Source organism: Numenius arquata, chromosome 5 (assembly GCF_964106895.1).
Source record: "Numenius arquata chromosome 5, bNumArq3.hap1.1, whole genome shotgun sequence".
Classification (NCBI taxonomy): domain Eukaryota; kingdom Metazoa; phylum Chordata; class Aves; order Charadriiformes; family Scolopacidae; genus Numenius; species Numenius arquata.
In genome coordinates this window covers 36195362-36216770 of record NC_133580.1, presented here as the reverse complement: position 1 = coordinate 36216770, position 21409 = coordinate 36195362, and the positions used below count along the sequence as shown (strand labels likewise).

The following is a 21409-nucleotide window of genomic DNA, read 5'->3' as shown; positions in this document are numbered from 1 at the left end:
TCTCCTATGAAGACAGGCTGAGAGAGTTGGGGCTGTTCATCCTGGAGAAGTCTCCAGGGAGGCCTCATAGCAGCCTTCTGGTACCTAAAGGGAGCCTACAAGAACGCTGGAGAGGGACTTTTTACAAGGGTGTAGTGATAGGATGATGGGTGATGGCTTCAGACTGGAAGAGGGTAGATTTAGATTAGGTATCAGGAAGAAATTTTTCACTATTAGGGTGGTTGAGGCCCTGGAGCAGGTTGCCCAGAGAAGTTATGGCTGCTCCATCCCTGGAAGTGTTTTAAGATCAGGCTTGACGGGACTTTGAGCAACCTGGTCTGGTAGGAGGTGTCCCTCGGGGTTGGAACTAGATCTTTAAGGTCTCTGCCAACCTAAACCATTTGATGATTCTATGATTTTTAAGAGTGCTGGCAACATGCCAGTGAAGCTATGATGAGTGTAAGGGCTCCTGAGTGTTGTCAGGCATGTGTCCCCTGAATCAGGACCCAGGGATATATATAAGAATACATGTTTATACAGCTACTTCACTCCAAGTGGGCTATTTTTCATCGTATAAAGTCAAGTCCAGCTTCAGAAATCTGCATAGTAAATTAAGAAACTGCTTGTGAAAACATAAACAAGAATAAGTAACTATGCTGAGATGTTAGCTACTATTCATCCCCTACCAGTGCATCTCAGGGCAGGTTTCCATGGGCTACGTGGTTTCATTATGCAGATGGGGAAGTTACTTTGTGCTGCGAATAACATCCCTTTGAAGGTGAAAGATGTTGCCCAGTAATTCATACCATATACATACCTTCATAACATGAGGTTGATGTAATCGCTGAGGGTGAGTCAGCTGAACACAGGGAAACAGTACAGTAGCCTGTCTTACACTTTCAGAAATTAGCTTTTTTCCCAGCTGAGGGAAACACCTGTATTATTGTTACATACTCATGTAGTCTGGCCATTGGGCATCTTGCTATGGACACAGTGCAGGCAGTCCTTGCTTATAATTACCCCAAAACTACTTCTATTTCACAGTTATCTCCAAGCTGCATCCTTTCTATTTTCTTACCAACTGGGGAAATGAAGAAATGCTTCACGGCAAAGTTTTCTCTGTGGAAAAAGAAACAGGACTGGAACAAGCAGAAGAGAAGACAACTTTTCCAAGAGGGTATTAAGGCAAGATTCTGAATAAGCTGTTTGGGATGTGTAGGATCCCAAAAGCTAAAAGGGTTAAAGGCACCGTTTGTGTCTCACTAATGCCCTGCCAGTTAGGGTGCTTTGCTCCAGCCTAAATGGGCCATGGTTTGGGCAGGGTCTATGGCCCATTAGCCCATTAGCAACTCAGGACTTTGAATTTGCAATGACCATAAAACCCAGAGGACTCAGACCAGCCAAGGCTGCAGTGTAGACATGCTTATTGGTTGCAAAAAAGAAACAAATGCTGCTCTTCATACTATACCCTAATTCTCAGGGTTAAAAAGTACTTGATGTAGAGTTGGGGTAGCCGTGTTTTGATTTGAGCTGGAAATACTGCTGCAAATATCATGAGCAAAAAGGCTATTTTAAAGGCCTGAGAACTCATAGGTACTCTCCCACACCTTGCTACCAGTGAGTTTTCCTGGCCAACACATGCAAGAGGAGGATGAAATCTGTCACATGGGCTTTATGCCAGCGGGGGAATCGCACCATTCTTTCCAGGTTGGATTTCTGTTGTGCGTTGCGAGAATTTTGTTTTGTTTTTAAATACAGCTTTCCTGATTGAAATCAGGCTCAATGCAAAAGAAACGCCGGGCTCCTGCAACTCTCAACAAAATCTGCGTGTTAGAAGCCCATGTTGCTGATCTGGAATATATTACTCCATGGAGGGTAAAGAGGATTTTCAGGTTTAAAGTCCTGTTATGCAAATCAGTTGTCTTCTGTTTTGCCTTTGCATTAACACAGCCTGTCATAGTTCTTCCGCCACGCTTCATCTTCTATTTCCAAATCTACATTTTTTCAGACAATTTGATTTCAAAATTATATTTACATTCCTAACATCTCTTAATGAGCTTATTTCGTTGGTAGCGTAAACCTAATTATGAGTCACACCAGGGGCTCTTTTGCTGAGAATATTTCCTCCAATTTAGCCTGATCAAAGATTGCTAGGCCATATGAGAACCACAGCTTCAGACGTTGCACTCATGGAGCTTAAGAATGAGTTAAATATTTAAAATAGAAACAATCTGCTCAAGTTGAGTTAAATTTATGGTAGAGACCAGAGACTGAGTTCAGACTTTCTTTAAAAACCAAACGCAGTCCCTAACTGATGCATTTGGGATGAATTGTACTGTGTTTTCCTTTGGAGAGTGTCTCCAAATGGGCAAGTTCCAGTAGCTGTTACCTTGAAGGTAGTCATCCTCAATAATAATGATAATTAGTGGATTTAAATTATGAATTTTAAAAAGTAATTTTTTTTTAACTGAACTCTCTGTATTCCAGAGCTTTCATGTGTTTTACAAGTGCTTTTTATGCCTGTTTTCATTGTTTTATCTTTTCATTGATCACATTTGCTCAGATGTAAAGTAGAATTCAGTTATCAAAAATTATACCCCAACTGTGTGCACTGCAGAAGAGGTCGGCACAGATAACACTGCTGTATGTCTTCTGCTTAATCCCTTCCTCTGGCGAGCTGCTGGGTCTGCATGCGAGGGTAGAGCACAGGCTACAGAGCCACCAGCTCGAGGCCTAACCTCACTGTTGGCTCATTGTAACCTAGATTTTAAAAACTGACTGCTGTATTTGGGTTCTGGATTTGCAGAGGTGCTAAGCTTAGCACTCAGCTGCCCAAGGTGTTAGCTCTTCGTTCCTCACTTTCTAGACAGCTAATGTGCAACACTAAAAGAGGTGTGGTACTACATAACTGTTCGAGGTGATTTTATCACTTCAGATGTCTTCTGATCAGATTTTATATGCCATCGGTTACTGAGAGTTATTCAGGAATTTAGATGTTTACATTCTCTATGCCAAGTTTAAATCATAAGTAAATCATAAGCAAAGCACCATGCTTAATCAGAACTCCTCCTGAATAGGCCATTGTCAGTCTGGCCCAGTATCACTTTCTGCATCTGTTAAGCAATGTTTAGTGTCCCATTCCTATGCTGAGAGAGATTTTTTTTGTGTGTGTCTGTGCTGCAACTTCGGAGAAAAATACATTTTTTTAATCTTGGATATGAATATGCAGAACCCTCACTACAGCTGTGAAATGGAAGAGACTTCATGCCTGTAGTGAGATAGGTGCTCAGTAGCAGGGTATTGAGCAACTTCACCTGAAATCTCCACCCACACTCATGGGTCGGGACTCCATTTAATCCCAGGTTTGAGCCTGTTCTCCTCACAAAGGTGCTTGTCTCTAGCAGTCCTCTTGGACCTCACTTGTTACCTAGCCACTGCCTGATACTTGCTGGGCTGCTGGCTGACCTGTTCCCGTCACCCTACTGCTGCTTGCCTGTCTCTGGTGCTGCAGTACTGGCATGCTGCTGGTGAGGTCAGCACCTACCTCGTGTAGTCATCCCCCTCCACTCCTGGCTCACCTTCTGCTAGGGATTAGTCCTACTCTTGCTGCTCCCTGGTGCTCAACAAGGAAGCCCCGAGGAAGAGCTGTCTTCCTGGTCATGCTTGTAAGGGAGCTAAGTGCCCTGCCATGTCCTGCTTCTACTCAACACTTGGCAAGAGGGGGTGCCTCTCTTCCCTTGCTGCTGCAGAGATGTGCTGGAAGGGATGGAGCTACAAGCGCTCTCTCTGGCTAACTGCTGGGAACGTTTAACCACAGATATCATTACTATGTAGTCACTGCTGCTAGTCTCCATGTTCTCAGCCTACAGTAAAGGACCCATATGCCCCAACCAGAGAGGTGGTGTAACTTCAGGATTCCTCTGTAAAACTCGAAAGACTTAACTCCTTTTGATTCTGCCAATTCTATGTGTCTCAAACTTGCATATAGTTGCTCCTGGCTTCCACAGAGGTAGTGAGAAGAGTACCTAATCTTTAAGCTTACGGTTGAGAGCTGCATTTAATTTCTGGCAAATATTTATTCATGGAGTCTCTAATTTATACACACAGACGAAAAGGCTATAGCTAGAGGAGACAGAACATAAAGGAAGCATCAAACAAAAGCACAGCCTTTTCATAGCCAATTAAAAAGAAATATTATCCTAATGAAAACTCTTGAGGAAGTGGAGAGTGAGTGAGCGAAATCAGATCAAAGAGACTCAATAAAACCCCATTTTATATGAAACACATTATTCATCAATTAAACAATATATGTTGTGTGAGGAGGCAGCAGATACTGGCAGAAATACTGAGAGATTCAATCTGTTGGCCTTACCTTACTTAGCATCTTACTTCCTAGCTTTCCCTGCTGCTTCCTCAGGAGTTATTTTCCCAGTAAAGCACTACTGAACCTGATGCGGGTGCATTGGTAGGATCTTGGAAGACAAAAACAATCACTTAAGAATAGACTCTGATACTATTTTATGTTTTGTGCCATTGTTCTTGTTTGAAGCGGTGTAAATCTCTACTAATGCCAGTTAAGTAAATGGAACTAATCTGGTGTTAATTGTATTTTGATTTCCACTGTAAGGAGCCCATAGCAAGATTCTGATTTCAGGGCCAGCTGGGTAATGTAAATACATATTTCCTTACTGGATTTTGAAACACTAACATAACTACAATGGGAAGCAAAGGTTAGCAGCAAAACATGACCCAGGAAGATGAACTTTTAAGTTCTCATATGCAAATATTGGTATGGAAGTACTTGCAAGTTCACCAGCTCTACAACTGAAACAATGTCTTGTCACTAACTTTCCAAATCAAAAATGAAATCTTTTCAGCATGGACAAAGGAATAATTTATGATCCTAAGAAAGGCTGCACTAAGTTAGGAGAAAAGAAATAAAATAACTACTAGACCAAACAGACATTTGTTCCATCAGCAGAAGTACAATAATACTTTCTTAAGGATGCCTGGCAATCTGCAGCTGGCGGACTTCCTGAGGTAGAGATTGCAGCTACAATGTCATGTTTAAAAAAACCCAAGAAACTAACAACAACACCCTAATGGCATGTTCTTTCATGAAATCATTTAACTGCTTTTTAAAATCCTATTTGGCTTCCAAAACTCCAAATCTGGCACAGTCTATGTTTGTGGAGACACCCCCACCCCGTTTTTTTCTTTAAGTTTAAACCTCTTTTGTTTTGATGCCTCTTTGTCATAACAAGACCAACTGAATAATGAACATCATGTCTTCCCATCCCACCTGTTCTTCACCTTCTGTTTGTATCTTTCTTTTCACGTCTCTTTAGGATGTAGGAACAAAACTGAATTCTGTATGCAAACTGTGGGCTAACCATAGACTTATATACAGCAACAAGGAGTTGATGTACTGAAAACAGTGGTGATTTCTGTTTGTTCTCCAGTCTTTCCCTAGTAATTTCATGTATTTGAGTCACTAGTTTAGTTTATGTGAAATACTAAATTACTATATTCAAAGAGCTAATCACAAGGTCTCCAAGATCTTTTTTCCTGATGATAGTTAATTTAAGTAGTCATGCTGTCTGTATAAGGCTGTCTTTATTTGTGCCTGACTCAGCATCACAAGACCCTTTTCTGACACTTAATTAGTTGGAGATACAGCATCATGAGATTTCTGCAGTTCTTCAAGATCAGCTGTAGGTTTACAAAATGATTTTGTTTAGCTTTGTATCACTGTCATCTCCCTATTCATCTGCTTTCCCCCTCATTAATGAATACATCTGTTACAGGTTCATGTGGGATTCTGCTGATAAACTGTTTCTTGAGAAAGCTAACTAGTCTTTTACCTCTCTGATTTAATGCCTTATTAATCTATAACAGGATCTATCCTCTCTCTACGTGACAGATTTTTTTGATTGCTTCTTTCCCATCCCCCCCCCTTTAATAGCTTTTGGTGAGTGACCTTGCCAAAAGCCTCTAAAAATCACCCTTTTATCTACCCGCTTCTGATTCAGAGAACGCCGATAGATTTCTGAGGCATGATTTCCCTGTACGAATCTGTCCCAAGCCATTAATCAGTTTATAATTTCTACTTAATTCTGTTCTCTGCTGTAGCTTCTACCATGTCGCCTGGTTTCATAATCCAATGTAACAGTTTGCGGTTTCTTGCAATCTCCTTAGAATCCTTTTTAATAAAACGAAACCCGGCCTTGCATCTACCGGCTTCTACATCCTGCACTGCAGCGATCAAGAGTTTGGTCATTTTGTATGTGACTTCCTTCTCTGGGTGGGTAGCCAATGGCACAGGCAAGCGTGGAGCTGTGGCACATTATTGCTGTATGTGGCTCCGACCTCAAAATGCACTGCAAAACACAGTCTACATGTACTCACAATAATGTTGGTGAAGGGGAGGAACAGTAGAAATGTCTATCCATAAAGGCAAAGTTATGGGTGGTTAAAAGCCTTACTAAACAATCCTTTGAATTCTGGGTAAACAGTTTCTATAATCTGAAATGTAGGTGTATTTTAAGACCTGTCATTACTGCAGTCTGGAAGGGCTTCTTTGTACTTGGGGCTCCGTGAACATTTACAAAGAAAAACTTAAATTTGCAATATAAATATATGTAGAGATGGAGAAATTATTGTCTGTTTTCTTTGTTGTTAATGGGTAGCTGAAGCACAAAGACTACGTAATTGTTTAAGACTACCCTGACAGTCTGAGAGAAACCAAACTTAATTTTCATAACTTAGTCCTATCCTAAATTATGGGTTTAACTTTCCCCTTTAAGTATCATATATCATCATATTCCAATATGTCATCAATGTTATTCCAATCTACAAAAAGGGCATGAGGGAAGACCCAAGGAACTACAGACCTGTTAGTCTAATCATAGTTCCTGGAACAATTATGGAGAAGGTTATACTGAGTACTGTTGAAAGGTGTTTAAAGAGTAATGCAACCATCAGGTACAGTCAATGTGGGTTCACAAAAGGAAAGTCCCGTTTAATTTCATATCTTTCTATGGTAAGGTCACCCACCCAGTGGATGAAGGGAAGGTGGTGGATGTAGTTTTTTCTGGATTTTAGTAAGGCTTTTGATACTGTCCCTCACAGCATCCTTCTGGACAAGTTGTTCAACTGTGGGATGAGCGGGTTCATCGTGTACTGAGTGAAGAACTGGCTGAAGGGCAGAACTCAAAGGATTGTAGTGAATGGAGCTGGCTGGTGACTGGCCACCAGCAGTGTTCCTCAGGGTTCGATTCTAGGGACAGTCATGTCCAACATGTTTATCAACAATCTGGATGCAGGATTTGAATGCACCACTAGCAAGTTTGCTGATGGTACCAAACTGGGAGGTGCTGTTGACTCTCTTGAGGAGAAAGAGGCCCTGCAGAGGGATCTAGGTAGATTGGAGAATTGGGCTATGATTAACAGGATGAAATTTAACAAGACGAAATGCTGGATTTTGCACCTAAGATGGGTAACACTGTGCACAAGTATAAATTGGGAGAGGAGTGGCTGGAAAGCAGCCCTGCAGAAAGGGATCTGGGGGTACTGGTCAAGAGCAGGCTCAATATGAGTCAGCAGTGTGCCCTGGCAGCCAACAGGGCAAACCGCATCCTGGAGAGCATCAAACACAGCATAACCAGTGGGTCAAAGGAAGTAGTTATCCCACTGTATTCAGCATTGGTGCAGCCTCACCTTGAGTGTGCTGTTCTGGCCCCCACAATTTAAGAAGGATGTTAAGGTCCTTAAGTGCATCCAGAGGTTAACTAAGTTGCTGAAAAGGCTGGAAGGAGTGTCCTAAAACAAGCAGCTGAGGACTTTGGGTTTGTCTAGTTTGGAGAAAAAGAGGCTGAGGGGAAGAGGCTCTTCCCTACAGGAGAGGAGGCTGCTCTCTGCAGCTTCCTGAGGAGGGGATGTGAAGCGGGAGGTGTTGATCTCTTCTCCCTGGTATCCAGTGACAGGAGACACGGGAACGTTCAAAGCGGTGCCAGGGGAGGTTTATACTGGACATTAGGAAGCATTTCTTTACCAAGAGGGTGGTCAAATACTGGAACAGGCTTTCTTGAGAGGTGGTTGATGCCCCAAGCCTGTCAGTGTTTAAGAGGCATTTGGACAATGCCTTTAATAACACGCTTTAACTTGGTCAGCCCTGAATTGGTCATGCCGTTGGACTGGATGATCATTGTAGGTCCCTTACAACTGAAATAGTCTATTCTATTCTGTTCATACTGTGGAAAACATTATTTGTACTTTTAATTGTATTTACTTTCTGTCTCTTACAGGAACTGGTGTGCTTATGTCCATACCAGACTTTTACCTACAGTGGTAGTGGACAACCTGGAAACCTTCTCATCAGGCAGAGCGAAGCCTTGCTCTTGGCATATTGGATCCTGTGCTCAGAGGTTTGTAGAACTTGGAAGAAAGAGTACTTGCAAGCACTTGCTGCATAATTAATACAACCATGACTTTAGAAATGAAAATGAAAACAGGAGGAGACAGATTAGCATGTTTCCAGGTCTCGTCTTCACAGATCCCTAGATCAAGTATCTCATGACTGGGAAGTGTCCTTGAGCTGCACAATACAGGCTTGGCATGCCTTCACTTTGGCACCCTCTGATCAGTTCAAAGTCTTCATCTTCAAGTTAGCCCACTGCCTGCTCCCCTCTTCTGGAATACTGCAAGTAAAGGTGCACATGTACAAAGCTTTAAAGCATATGTGGGAAATATCCTTTCTGAGCAATTTTCCAAGCTTGTGCTTTGTTGGAGCAAGAGGCTTCCCCTGAGAGGCATATTTTTGTTGTTATCTCTCTGCTGGGTGCTTATTTCTGGCACAGCTTTGGTCAGGTAGTGGACCTAGGAAAGTAGTTGGCCTGGATAAAACTTGTAAATAATGACTCTGTTAAACATATTTAGGTTGTCCTTTGTGCTTTGGGTGCCTCATTGTATTCTCCAAACATTAGATTTCAATGGTAAATGAAATTGGGTTTTAATGCATGGGCCTGGAAAATGGCAAACTGAAAGGGCACCAACAAACTAGAAATTGTTACATTCTTTTCCCTTGAAAAATTTCAAAAGCCCTTTACGAGTCAGTTTCACTGTTCTGAGAATTGTCCTCTAGGTGGTATGGCAGAACATGCTTAAAGCTTTGAGGTCAAACTGGGAATAGAGTATCCTTAGGATTTGGTGACTCTGAAATGTAGTCAATTGTATTGCAAACTTATGGAATAGACCCTGTGGTTAAAATGTTGCCAGTTTTTTGGTTGGTTTTGGTTTTTTGTTTTTTGGTGGGTTTTTTTTTTTTCACATGCCACCTAGAAGATTCACAATAACTCTGATTTCGTTTTTGTAGGAAAATTAGCTCCTTGTGCTTCTCCTGTAAATAAGTCTCTACTATATACAGTTCTGGGGCTTGTCTACGTGGAGAGTTACTTTTAAAATAGCTATTCCTGATTAGCTCCTTTCATGGACACTTCATTTTTATGAGTGCTTTCAGGAATGGATTATGCTAATGCAGAATAAGGTAGTTTTATCATAAAATAAGACCATCCATACAGCAGAAGAACTGAGAACTCTCTTGATTTCAGTTCACCTTAATCTTTATTGAGTTCTTGCTGCTGAAAAAGCCATTTCTCAGAGGCAAAGCTGGCTGGGGACACATGCAAAGCTCCTGCCAGCCACTATGAATTTTATTATATATAATATTACAACCCTTATGAAGGGGTGATAAGATTAACTACAGTGTAAAACAAGGTGGAATTTCTTAATTCATTGAAAGGATATTTTTTTGGTCTGACAGTCTTCAAATTTTTCCTGCTTTCTGAAATGATTTAGACAGGGATTGTGTGTCCAAAACAGTTCTATAACTGTTTTATCATTGTATTTTCTGAGATTTGAGGTGTTCTTCATGGTAGTGTTTAGCAACTAGCAGAACTGTCTGATATTCTTTTTATTCAAACTTTGTGTTTAACATATTAAAAGAAGCAAGTAGACTTGCTGTAGTTAATTTCTTTTGTATGCCCTACTGCAGCATGTTCATTCTAAACTGATTGCTCTGTGAAATTAAGAAAGCTAAAAGAAGCGATGGCGTAGCCAGGACACACAGAACGTGTTGGAACACAGAAACAAAATTGCTGCTGCCTCTGCAGTTACATACTGTAACAGTAGTAACTGAGGCATCACAATTACATAGCCATACTCTCCTTACATTGACTTCCAGAGTGGAAATTATCACGCTTTATTGGATTAACATTTGTATAATCTTGTTTAAAATAATCAGAATGGAAGGCTTCCAGTGTGCACTAAATGTGAACTGGCGTGGCATGAATTCATTGTGAATGCTTTTTTTCACTGATTTCAAGGAAAATGGTATTTCACAAATGTATTTTTGGCTTATGCAGTCCAGTTTAGTAGATATTAGCAGTGTTTGACTCCTGAATAAGATATTCAGGGAAGAAGTCTGACAGCTAAATAGACAACAGTCAAGTTCCTTTAAAGTCTGTGCAGAGGATCTGAAGGCTAAAATATTAAAACTGTGATTGCTATTGAAACACAAAACCCTACTGAAGCTTCGTCTTCAGTTTCAAGCAGTTAATGAAAGGACACATTTGACATGTAAGATAACATAATGTATTATACAGGTATCCTACAACTCCTGTTTGGTCATCTAAAATAGGTTTCAAATGTTCTTGTTTTGCAGGTCCCAGACAACAACACACCAAGCCTACAGAACCAAACATAAAATAGTCACATCACTGGAGTGGAAGTGCTGTCCTGGGTACAGTGGGCAAAATTGCCAACGCAAAGGTGTGTAGAGTTGTAAAGACTTGAAACAATTCACTTCAACAAAAGAAAACAATGCAATCTGATTTGCAAGCAAATGACTTTGCTGAAAAGTCATTTTCAAAAAGAAAAATATTTTTCTCAAATATGAGAAAAAACTTCTTCACAGTGAGGGTGACAGAGCACTGGAACAGGCTGCCCAGGGAGGTTGTGGAGTCCCCTTCTTTGGAGATTTTCAAGACCCGCCTGGATGCAGTCCTGAGTAACATGCTCTAACATGCTCTGGGCAATCCTGCTTCAGCAGGGGAGTTGGACTCGATGATCTTTATGGTCCCTCCCAACTCTAAAAATTCGGTGAAATTCAGTGAAAAATTCAGTGAAAATCAATACAGTCCTTCCTGTTAATTTAAAACCAGGAAAAATGCACAGTAAACTAAAATATTTTGGGATGTTGACTCTTCCCTGCTCATGAATTTCCAAAGTAGCTAAGCAGAGTGTCCTTTCCTCTCTTCCACTCTAAATAAAATCCATAAAATCTTCAGCCGTATTCCATTTTGCTAAAATATTGAGTTTGCATTCTGTGAATCTCTACTTTTGACCTTTTAATTATTGAGTATTGCAGTGGTTGGGATATTAAATCCAGGTTCTCGATTGAATACTTGCTGTAAAATTAATCTACAGCACTGTGACTCTTGGCTTCCAGTTTCAGACTCTAAGAATATATTTTAGACATGATAAAATAATGCATCAACTTTATTTCCCTCTGAATTGAGTAGGACTTTTGTTGTTCATTTTGACAGTGACTAAATTTTACTAGATATTACACGTGATCCCTGTATAATTGTGCCCTTCTTTGACAGAATAGAGTGTTTTACCTCTGCCCTGGTGATCAAACATATGGCAACGTACTGTAGTTTAACATCTGTATAATAGCTATTTCTTTGCTGCTGGCCTTAAACAAGCAGCCCTTGAAAAATAAGATATGGCATCAGCATACATATTTTAAATGAATGAATATTACAAGAAAGGCCATTAGATGTGGTAGGGAATTCAATCAGCAGTGGTAAAGTAGGGGCTGTGATTAAAAATTAATGTAGAGGAATGAAGAGAAATCACTGTTATTCACATCCAGGAGGAAAATTTCAATGCTGAAGAGCCAGAATCTCAGCAAGCATAGAATTCTCTTCTGTGCAGCTGAGCGTGGAGTCAGATATTAACATGGGACACAGTCAGTCAGCAAGGCTGTCCAGTGAGCATGGATCAGATGTTTTAAAGGTTTGCTTTTTAAAAGTGCACACATTAGCAAAAATAGATTTAAAAATGCTTATTGAAGAGGGAAGCCAATGTTGATAAAATTGAAATGGCAGGCATCAAAAAAACAGGGAAGCATTAACCAGGAAAACAAGCTGTATGACTCAATTTGTAGTGGCATCTGTGTAAAAATAAGAATAAAGGAAAATGTTGTCAAGTGTTACAGGAGCCAGTTTGAAATTACATCTCCTGGGTTCTATTTTCAAACCTCTTCTGGCTTGCTGAATAACTTGGGGAAGCCACTTATAATCTGCATACCCAAGTTTACCCATCTAGAAAATTGAGATGACACTTATCTCACAGGGGCTCTGGGATATTTAATTAATTAATGCTTGTAGAAGTGCTTAAAGAGATTGGGATGAAAGGTGTTATGTCAGAAAGGCTCTTCTTCCCCACTTCTGGAATCCTGCCTCCCATGAGGAGCAGACCACCAGCACAAGCCCTGCCTGTATTATTCAATTCCCTTGAAGGGACGTCAGCTAATGAACTCGAACAGTTGGGAGCCCAATAGCCTTGTCTTCATGTGCTCTGCTTCTGCAGCAGCTCTGCTGGGGGGGGAGAGAAAATGACTGGTGCTCTCCAGAGTTTCTGAGCCCTCCACTTGGCCTCTCTGTTCTTGATCTGCTCAACAACAGAACTGTTATCGAAGGGTTTCTCTGCCAAAGGAACTGGAGTGTTCTGACAATATGTTTTAGATCCTGGGAAGGCACTGTTAGCGTGATGTGGGTTGCTTGCAGCAAATGCTAATTCAAAACGCCTTCTGGTTTAGCTTCTCTCTCAAACCAATCATACATAACTATTTCAGTCTGATAGTCTAGGCAGGAGGAAACACTTGTCACCATCTGATAGTTATTACTAGACATCTGTAAACCATATTTGGTAGCCTCATTGTAATTGCCTGTTTCCAGATGCTTCTCAAGGTAACGTAGTAGTAAATGAGACAGAAGAGCTTCTGGGAAGAGATGTGTTCAGATCACTATTTCTAGCTTTACATGTCGCAACACATGACCAAATTGGATAAGATATAGATCCTAGTCCACCATGGACAATGCAATTTTACAAGAAACTTAAGAAAGGAAAAATGTAGAAATCATTTCTTACAAGCCTCATGAAACAGTGCAATAAGGACAATTCAACAAATAAGACATCATTATTTTGATTTGGGAATATCAAATGCCTAACTGGGTGCAAAACTGCTAAAATGAAAGGGCTTGTAAGTTCGGAGTTACAAAGTTCACAATGTCATTTTTACTAAACACAGCTTTATTTTAATTTTTCATCGTTAAGCTGGAGAAAACAATGTGCTTATAGAAATGTCTGAGGGAAAGAAATCCCAGTTTGCTCATGCACATGCGGTCCCTGGACACTATAGTACGTGTCACAAATTATTTCAAGAACTGGAAGATGCATCTTCAAATGTAGATCACGCTGTGTTTGAATTCAGCTTTGCTGTGGTGTGAGGCTGAGGTGACTTAATGTATATGATTTCATTTCCATTTGCCCTGGCTGTGGTTTAGAGCAAACAGCTGGTTCTCAGAGTTGCTGACAATACCATAGCCATTGTTAGCGCTGAATTCTCTTGCGTGGTAGCGATGTCATTTCTCCAGCAGATGGCTGTAAAATGTTCTGCACAGGAGCGAGCACTATCCTCTGCGTGGGGTGAGCTGCAGACACAAAAGGTAGCAATTCACCTTGAAACACAGGGAATGAGAGGAAACTACCAAACTCCCCACAGGGATTCCCCTTCAGCTACTCCCGCTTCATAAAAAATATATTGAGAGAAAAAGATCCAATTTCCATATTTTTAATAGTCCCTGAAATCATTTTGTACGCTGTGTTTAAAAATACATGGGACAATAAATTATACATCTAGGCCAATATATTCAGTGTTGGATTCCTATGTGCGTTACCTGATATTCAGAAGTTCTGAGGACCCTGAAGCTCCTTGAGGAACTGGAAGTGCTCTTCATTGCTCAGCATTTTGAAATGCTGCTTTTTGTTGTTGTTTTCTTATTGTAAATGGCACGGATAAGGTGAGTCTAGAAGTCTAATTTTTGTTTTATATTTTATCTTTTTAGCTTAAACTGAGCATAGCATATCCAATTTTTAAATGGTCTCAAATGCGAGTCATTGGATGGCTATTTCTGACCTAAGGAGTATACGTATTAGAGTTTCAGTCTGGTGCTCCCATCACATCTGGTGCTGTTCAGCATCTAGGATCGGGAATCTCAGCTGTGGGACCTTGAAACTCTCAAACTGAATAAAACTGTAAGGGGTTTGGTATTCCACAATGTGAAGCTGTGAGTGGGGCAGTTGATTTAATAGGAAGGGTGAAAGATAAGATGGATAGTATAAAAAAAAATCTGTTATCTACAGCACTAACAGTGGCAGTGAATATATTTAGAGGAACAGAAAGATTGGTAAATGAAAGAATAAAAGAACATCGATCGGCTGGTCTTTATCACAGCCAAGTAACCGACTCCCTTGTCATAGATCATATCATCACATCACCACCTGATAAATCCTGTGTAATGAATTGGGCTGAATGCAAGTATTTAACTCCTGTCAATAACCATGCCACAGAAAGATAACAGAAGCTACTGAAATGATAACTATTTGAGAATTTCGTATTTCTTATCAACCGATTTAAAAAAAATTGCTGAAACTTTCAGCCCATATGATAATTTCCTTTGAGTCCCTGTCCCAATTGTTACTTCTCCCCCATTAATTTACAATCTCAAACATCTTATATCATCTTTAAATGTAATCTATTGATCCTCATATATATTGCCAAGAGGCAGGGAATTTCTTGATTCAGGATTTTATTCTATTTCTTTGGAAACTCACATTATGGCCAGACTAGGTTTTAATATTTAAACTGGAAAATAATGTTACCGTACCCAAGTTATTCTGCTTGTACTACACTAAGGACTGGAAATCACATCAATGCCACATAAGTGGCATTCCTTAGATGTGCTCCGGCTTGAACAACATCCACTTCAAAATGCTTTATGAAATGAGCAAGCATATAAAAGTTGGTATGAATTTACACGAGCAAATTTACAACCTACTTTGTACATATTTCATTTTTTAAAACACTAATGAAATGAAAACGACGCCATTAAGCCTAATGGCTAGAGAAGTCAGGAAGCTAGAAATTTCAGTTCAGTTCCCAGCTATTCTATCAGTTGTTCCCTGCTTTTTGTGAGTGAAGGTGCTTTACTTCTCTGAACCTCAGTTTCCGCAACTCTAATATTGAAATAATAATAATGTTATTCTAGCTTTTTGCAGATTGCTTTGGGATTTTTGGGCTGAGATCTAAAATAAGCACAGAAAATCTCAGCTGCCATAACCAGAGAAAATATTTACAAACTTATCAGCTTCATGAAGTTTTTTAATGTATGTGAATGTTTTTAATGTTTTTAATGTATCATCCGAGTCACAAATCTCAGGTGATAATTGCTGAAATTTGATTATGTTTTGAAATGGTTTATATTTTTTGGGTGCTGCAACAATGTAATGTCACTATTGCCTTTAGTGGGAAGATTTCCATAGTTGAAGATTTGTGTCATCTGTCAAAAAAAAAGTCAGTTTCAACAAACCTGATTAATTTTGTGCCTACGAAAAAAACCAAATTAATTTTACAGCTGACAGTCTCTGTATTGTCTTTGTAATGCTGTTTTATATTGATCTAAAATATTCCTCTAGGATTTTTAGCCCTGAAGATTTTAAAAATCTGTTCATTATAGGGTAAGTTTTGACATTTTAGTATTAACACCAACCTCTACCAATCTCAGGAAACCGTTTATAAAGCCATTCACTGTCTTCATCAATGTGGTCCCACACTGTGTTATAGATGGACTAAGCAGACAACAAGAATCACTGCAGATGATTAGGCTTTGGTAAAGTTGGTATAGAATACAGAGAGAAAAAGCAATTGTTGGGGAATCCTGATTATCATGTTCCATGTTTTACTCACATCTTTTCCTTTTTCTCCCTCTCTTAGCTCAAGAACAACAATCACTTATGCACAGCAACCAGGCTGAAAGCAGCAGAGCTGTCAGTGAGAGGACACCAGGAGCTCCTCAGGACCCCAGTGGGCCAGGTCAGCTGTTACAATTACTATCACCTCTAGCAAAATCACTGAGCATGTGACTTACTAAGATCACTGCAAAAACAATATGAGCAAAATCCGTCTCTGCTGAAGGGACCTGAATGAATCGTCAGAGTTTCTAGCAGTCATGGTTCAGTGGTATGCTTCTCTGATAAAAAAAAGCAGAAGAAATTTAAAGTATTTCAATTAAGGTGAATTTAAAGGTACCGATAGCTTAGCATTTATAGAGTGTCTTGTGACTAAGCTAAAACCAGGAAAGTCATTCTGCATAGAAATATTCAAACTATTATATTACTGAGTAAAATAGATGAATTAACAGGAAAAAACCCACACCCAAACAACACAGCCAAAAAAACTCAAACCCAAATCTAGCAGTTGTATCAACCAGCATTGGTTATAAAAGAAAATGTAATGATGTTAATTGTGTTATCTGAATACATGATTATTGTCGTATATTTTCTTATAAAAATTGGTGCTTTATTCAAAACTGGTACAATGACACTTCAAACTTTAGCAAGGGCAGCTTAGGTATGCTTTGAGCTACTCCATCTAGCTTGATCAAATAGCTAAGCAACACAGGGGCAGTTTACAGCTTTATACCACAGATGTTTGAGACTGTTTCTTATTACATTATTCATTTGCTCACTACCATTTTTACTTCAACCTATCTATCTAGACCATAAGGTTTTGGAACATAATGTCAGTGTTTTCTTGCAAGGGTGTGTACAGACCTCAGCATTGTAAGAGCTAGTTAGAAACAATAATGATTTTATTCAAATAGTCATCTACATTGAGAAGTTACCTTAGGTGGCTGCTGCATGGTGCTTCTCCATCTCTTAGTCTCTAGAATTGTTGGGTGTGATCACTTCCCCTTATATTTATTTTTCCATTACCATCTGTATGATTTAAAGTTTACCAGCAGAAATGTTCCAGAAAATTAATTTCATAGTTGTTTGCATAAGTATTCATGGGAACGGAATTTTATTCATGCCAGGCGTGTTTGCACACTCACTGAACTGGGAGCAGAAATAATCATGGTTTATCAGATCGTGCCATTTAACCAGGAATTCAAATATTAAATGTTCGCTATAAAGAAACATGAAAAGGTACCCATGATGTAGAGATATTCAAGTACTTGACAGTCTATACTATATTCTAGTCTGTACCACCTGAAGATGTATATGCCTTTGAGGGTATAGACATGTTGGTAATGCAGAATTATTTAGAAAGTCTGTGTACACAGAGAACTGCCAATAATCAGCATATCATGTTTAAATAACAACAAAAGAAATATGTGAAACATACTTGAATAAGGAAGTTGTTTGGCAAAATTATTCTCTGCTTGTGATATACTCTCCAGCAGCGAATAAGACTGCATTTTTCAAGTAAGTTTTTGGTGGCAAATTATATGTGTTATTTGGCACCATTCTCTACACGCTGTCAAATGAGCTTGTAGTTTACATGGTGAGAAGCCAGAAGATGGACAAGATGTGAAAGACAGTGTAAAGGAGGCATGTTGCTTGAACTTTCTTACTACCTCTCTTTTCTTTTGAATCTGTTGATGTTTCGATTATGCATGTCTACACTGGATTTTTGTATTATCAGCTGTTATACATTATGGTGTTATTGTCACCCACATAGTTGGCCTATATCTGAAAAAAAAAAAAAAAAGTGGAACGAAGTAGTAAGGCAAGTTACGTTCTCAGGTCTGTATGTTGCAGTTGTCAATATACTGTTCTGTTGCTGGGATGTTCATCCATGCTGAGAGAACAGAATGTCGGCAGCCAGACTGCCACAGGGTTTTATGGAGACAGTACACATGTATGTGCTTATGTTCATATATGTGTTTTACTTTAAATCATGATAGATGAACAGGAAAACTAGAAAGCATAGGCAAGGGAGGTAAAGACTGAAACTGGCATGGAGATATGGAAAGGTATTTTCAAATGGGAGTTAGAAAGGAGAAGGCTGTTGCCCCTTGGTGACATTGTGTGAACAGCTAAGTTTCCCAGTGCTGGAGGGAGGAGGATGTTGTCCAGTAAAGCAGACAGGACCCATATGAAAAAGTAAGCTTGATGAACAGAGCATTAAAACATGCCACTTCCTTTAGTTGGAATTCTGATCTGAAAAATAACTCTGAAATTGGAATCTCAGAGCTCCATGTTAATTGCTTTACAGTTATTTTTAAATCAAATGAGGTCAGTTTAGAAGGAGAGAGATAACCTGTTCTGGCTGCCAACCCTGCAAACATGACCTGGCGCCAGGATTGACTGCCCTGGTCTTTCGTTCCATCAGCAGCTGCCAGGACCCTACAAGCCAGATTCTGTTTCCAGCTCCCACTATGCAGCCGTGCCACTTATAAACCTCACTTTCGGGTTCATCTATGCAGCTTGTCTTCCTCCTTCAGTAATAACTGACAGAAACCAAACTGAAGAAAGCATTGCACCCTGAAGGTTAGTTATCAGTTTGGGTGACTATGCATAAGCCAGTAATGAATTCAGATCATTTTCTCATAGTAACAATTCAACCAGGAGCAGAATTATCCAGACCTGTGTGTCTGTCACAGAGTAGTATTATGATGAAGAGTATTCAGACAAAGAAGATCCATCAAAAGCTTGTCTCCACAGTGCCACTGGGGAGAATTGCCAGACTCTAAACTATGTGGTTGAGTTATAAACACAATTTTGTGTCTGTGTAAGTAGACAACATGGCGAAAATAAACAACTGGAGATGCTAATATCCTACCTAAAATAGCCAACCATATTTACTAGACTCTACCAATTATGAACTTTACAACCAACATGCCTCTACAGGAGAACATTCTCATGGGTGTTGGCACACTTCATCTGCACTGAATTTTCTGAATTTTCCCAGATGGTATCGAGTTTGATATAATATATTTATTTTTTACATACTAGAATTTTTAAGAATAAAAATCTAGTCAGAAGAATATGCCCTTTTACATATAACTTGCTCTTTTTTTTTTGCTGTAGTCTTTAGCCCCCTGTGTTTCTACATGATTTCTGATTGTAACTCTTTCCTGCCATGGGAATAGACACTGATGCCATAATGAAAAGTGAAAAAAGATCAATAGCAATACTGTAAATTTACACTATTAAATATTTGTATGTACTGCTAAATAATCTCTTGCATAGCAGTTTATTAAGTCATAATATGGCTTGGATCATGTAGGGTGGTATATCATGTATCTAAGGTAGGCTATTTAGGCTGAATTGTTGAAGGAACTGAAGGGATATTGTAGCTTTGCTTACAGGAATTAGAACATGTAATTTTATCAGCATCTTCTGAAAATCCCAGACTAAGTCTCATTCCTGTCAGCTGAGAAACTCGGATGGCTAGCTGAATTCATATGGAGTCTAAATTTGCAAGACCAAGGCCTTTTCCACCATTACGTGTCAAAAGCATCCAGCTAGGCCTTTTCATACCTAACAAGACTACAAGTGTCAGGAATAATTTGGGCAGGTTTTTAAATAAACTTGACTTCACAGATTTGGTACCTTTTCTTAATGACAGACTAATGATTATTCCAAAGTCATTTATCTAGTATCTATTTTTCTGAGTTGCTGCTGTGTTGAACAAATCTTTATTTTGACCCCAACACTGAAAAGATGATGTATTCCTTCAAACACGAGTCTGTCAAATTCATGAAGTTATGTTATAAATGGTAAGTAAAAATCAATGCTTTTGTGATTGTGTTAAAGCAGATAGACTGAATGGGAGCTAACTGAATACCCTGTAGGGTGCTAGGTGGAGGAAGAATGGCATTATGCTGATTAAAATATGCTAACCATTCAAAATACTCTTGTAGAATTATAAATACTTTATAATGGATACAGATGCTTCAGTAATTAGTTACTGCTGTGCTACTGAATGTCACTAATATGTGATACCTGACAAAAATCCAGATGATTCACTCAAGACTAAAAATTCAGAAAATTTTCACCCTATTTCCAGCTAATGTCTCTCAAGTCATTTACACTTTCTTTTTATCCCCTCCAGGATGTTTTAATGTTACTTTTTTTTTCCTTCTAATTTTGTTTTCTGACCAAGCACTTACACAAAAAATGAATGAGAAGATTAGCAGCCAGGAGATGAAACTGACTTTTCTACAGAAGAAGGTTGACAGCATTGCTGCAGCAATGAATGATGCAAGTAAGATGCTTTCTTCTCTGGAAGGCAAAATCAATGAAAATAAGGGCAGAGACTTCCAGTCTTTTCTAAAAGGTAAGAAAAATAAATTAATGTAATCACTCACCCAGTTAAAGGTGATAAATGCTAAAAACATTCATAGACTGACCTGTTCTGTTGCTCAACATTTATAGGGAGAACCCTTCTTTATTTTCATTTCCTAATAGAGAGGTTTGTTCATTTTGACATTTGTTACAGTGTCTTTTATAGTGACAAAAAATTTACATTCTTGGGTACCACATCATCTGAGTGGTAATTTAAGGCACTCTCAAGGCATTTTCATTTAGTTATAGCTTCTGCAAATATTCTTATCTCTGTTTTTTGTTTATCTGATAGCTGCTAAAGGACATAGTATTTGCTTTGCTACCAAGTCTAAGTAGTATTCTTTAATACATAATTCACATAAGCAGGGGAAATGTATAAGGAATTCTGTGGTTGTATTTATAACACGGCAAACATCCTGCTGAATAATTTGCCTCTGATCATATTCGGCTACCTTTGATAAACATCTGTACTCGTGTTCGGTAGATGAGAAAGACACAGCCAGGGATCAGGAAGCCAGGCAGACCCTCGCGAGCAGAATTATGCATCCCTTCTTTCTGAATCCTGCAGCAAGATCTGATTGTTACCTACCTACAAATGGTGCTTAACAGGCAGAGTGGGAATGAAGCTTTCATTTCCTTGATGTGCAATATTTTTCTCATTTTTCAGGAATTTCCCCCAAACTGTTTGCCTTATACATTTTAGAATCCAGAGGACTTTTCTGTTGTTTAAAAATAGAATGAGGGAACTGGAGCTCCTTACATTGAAATAAAACTAAATGAAACAATAAATGTATTTTTATCTCCCTTGAATTTACCAAATGTGGTCCCATTTCTTGTATTTTCAGTCCTCTGTCTCGAGTTGCTTGTGCAACATGCTAGATGGCTCTCTTGTGTCTTGGATCACGTTTATCCCATTTCTCTCACTGACCTGCTTTCACCTCTCCATATA

General features: G+C 39.2%; 1 protein-coding gene across 1 annotated transcript in view; it reads left to right on the top strand.

Annotated features, from left to right (window-relative positions):
• The window catches only part of MMRN1 (multimerin 1), a 45849-nt gene that overhangs the window by 9734 nt on the left and 14706 nt on the right, over positions 1-21409 (top strand). Inside the window, exons 2-5 of the mRNA XM_074148106.1 lie at positions 8286-8405; positions 10700-10806; positions 16100-16198; positions 20279-20452. Coding sequence (XP_074004207.1) covers positions 8286-8405; positions 10700-10806; positions 16100-16198; positions 20279-20452 — 500 coding nt within the window. The remainder of the gene's footprint in view (positions 1-8285; positions 8406-10699; positions 10807-16099; positions 16199-20278; positions 20453-21409) is intronic.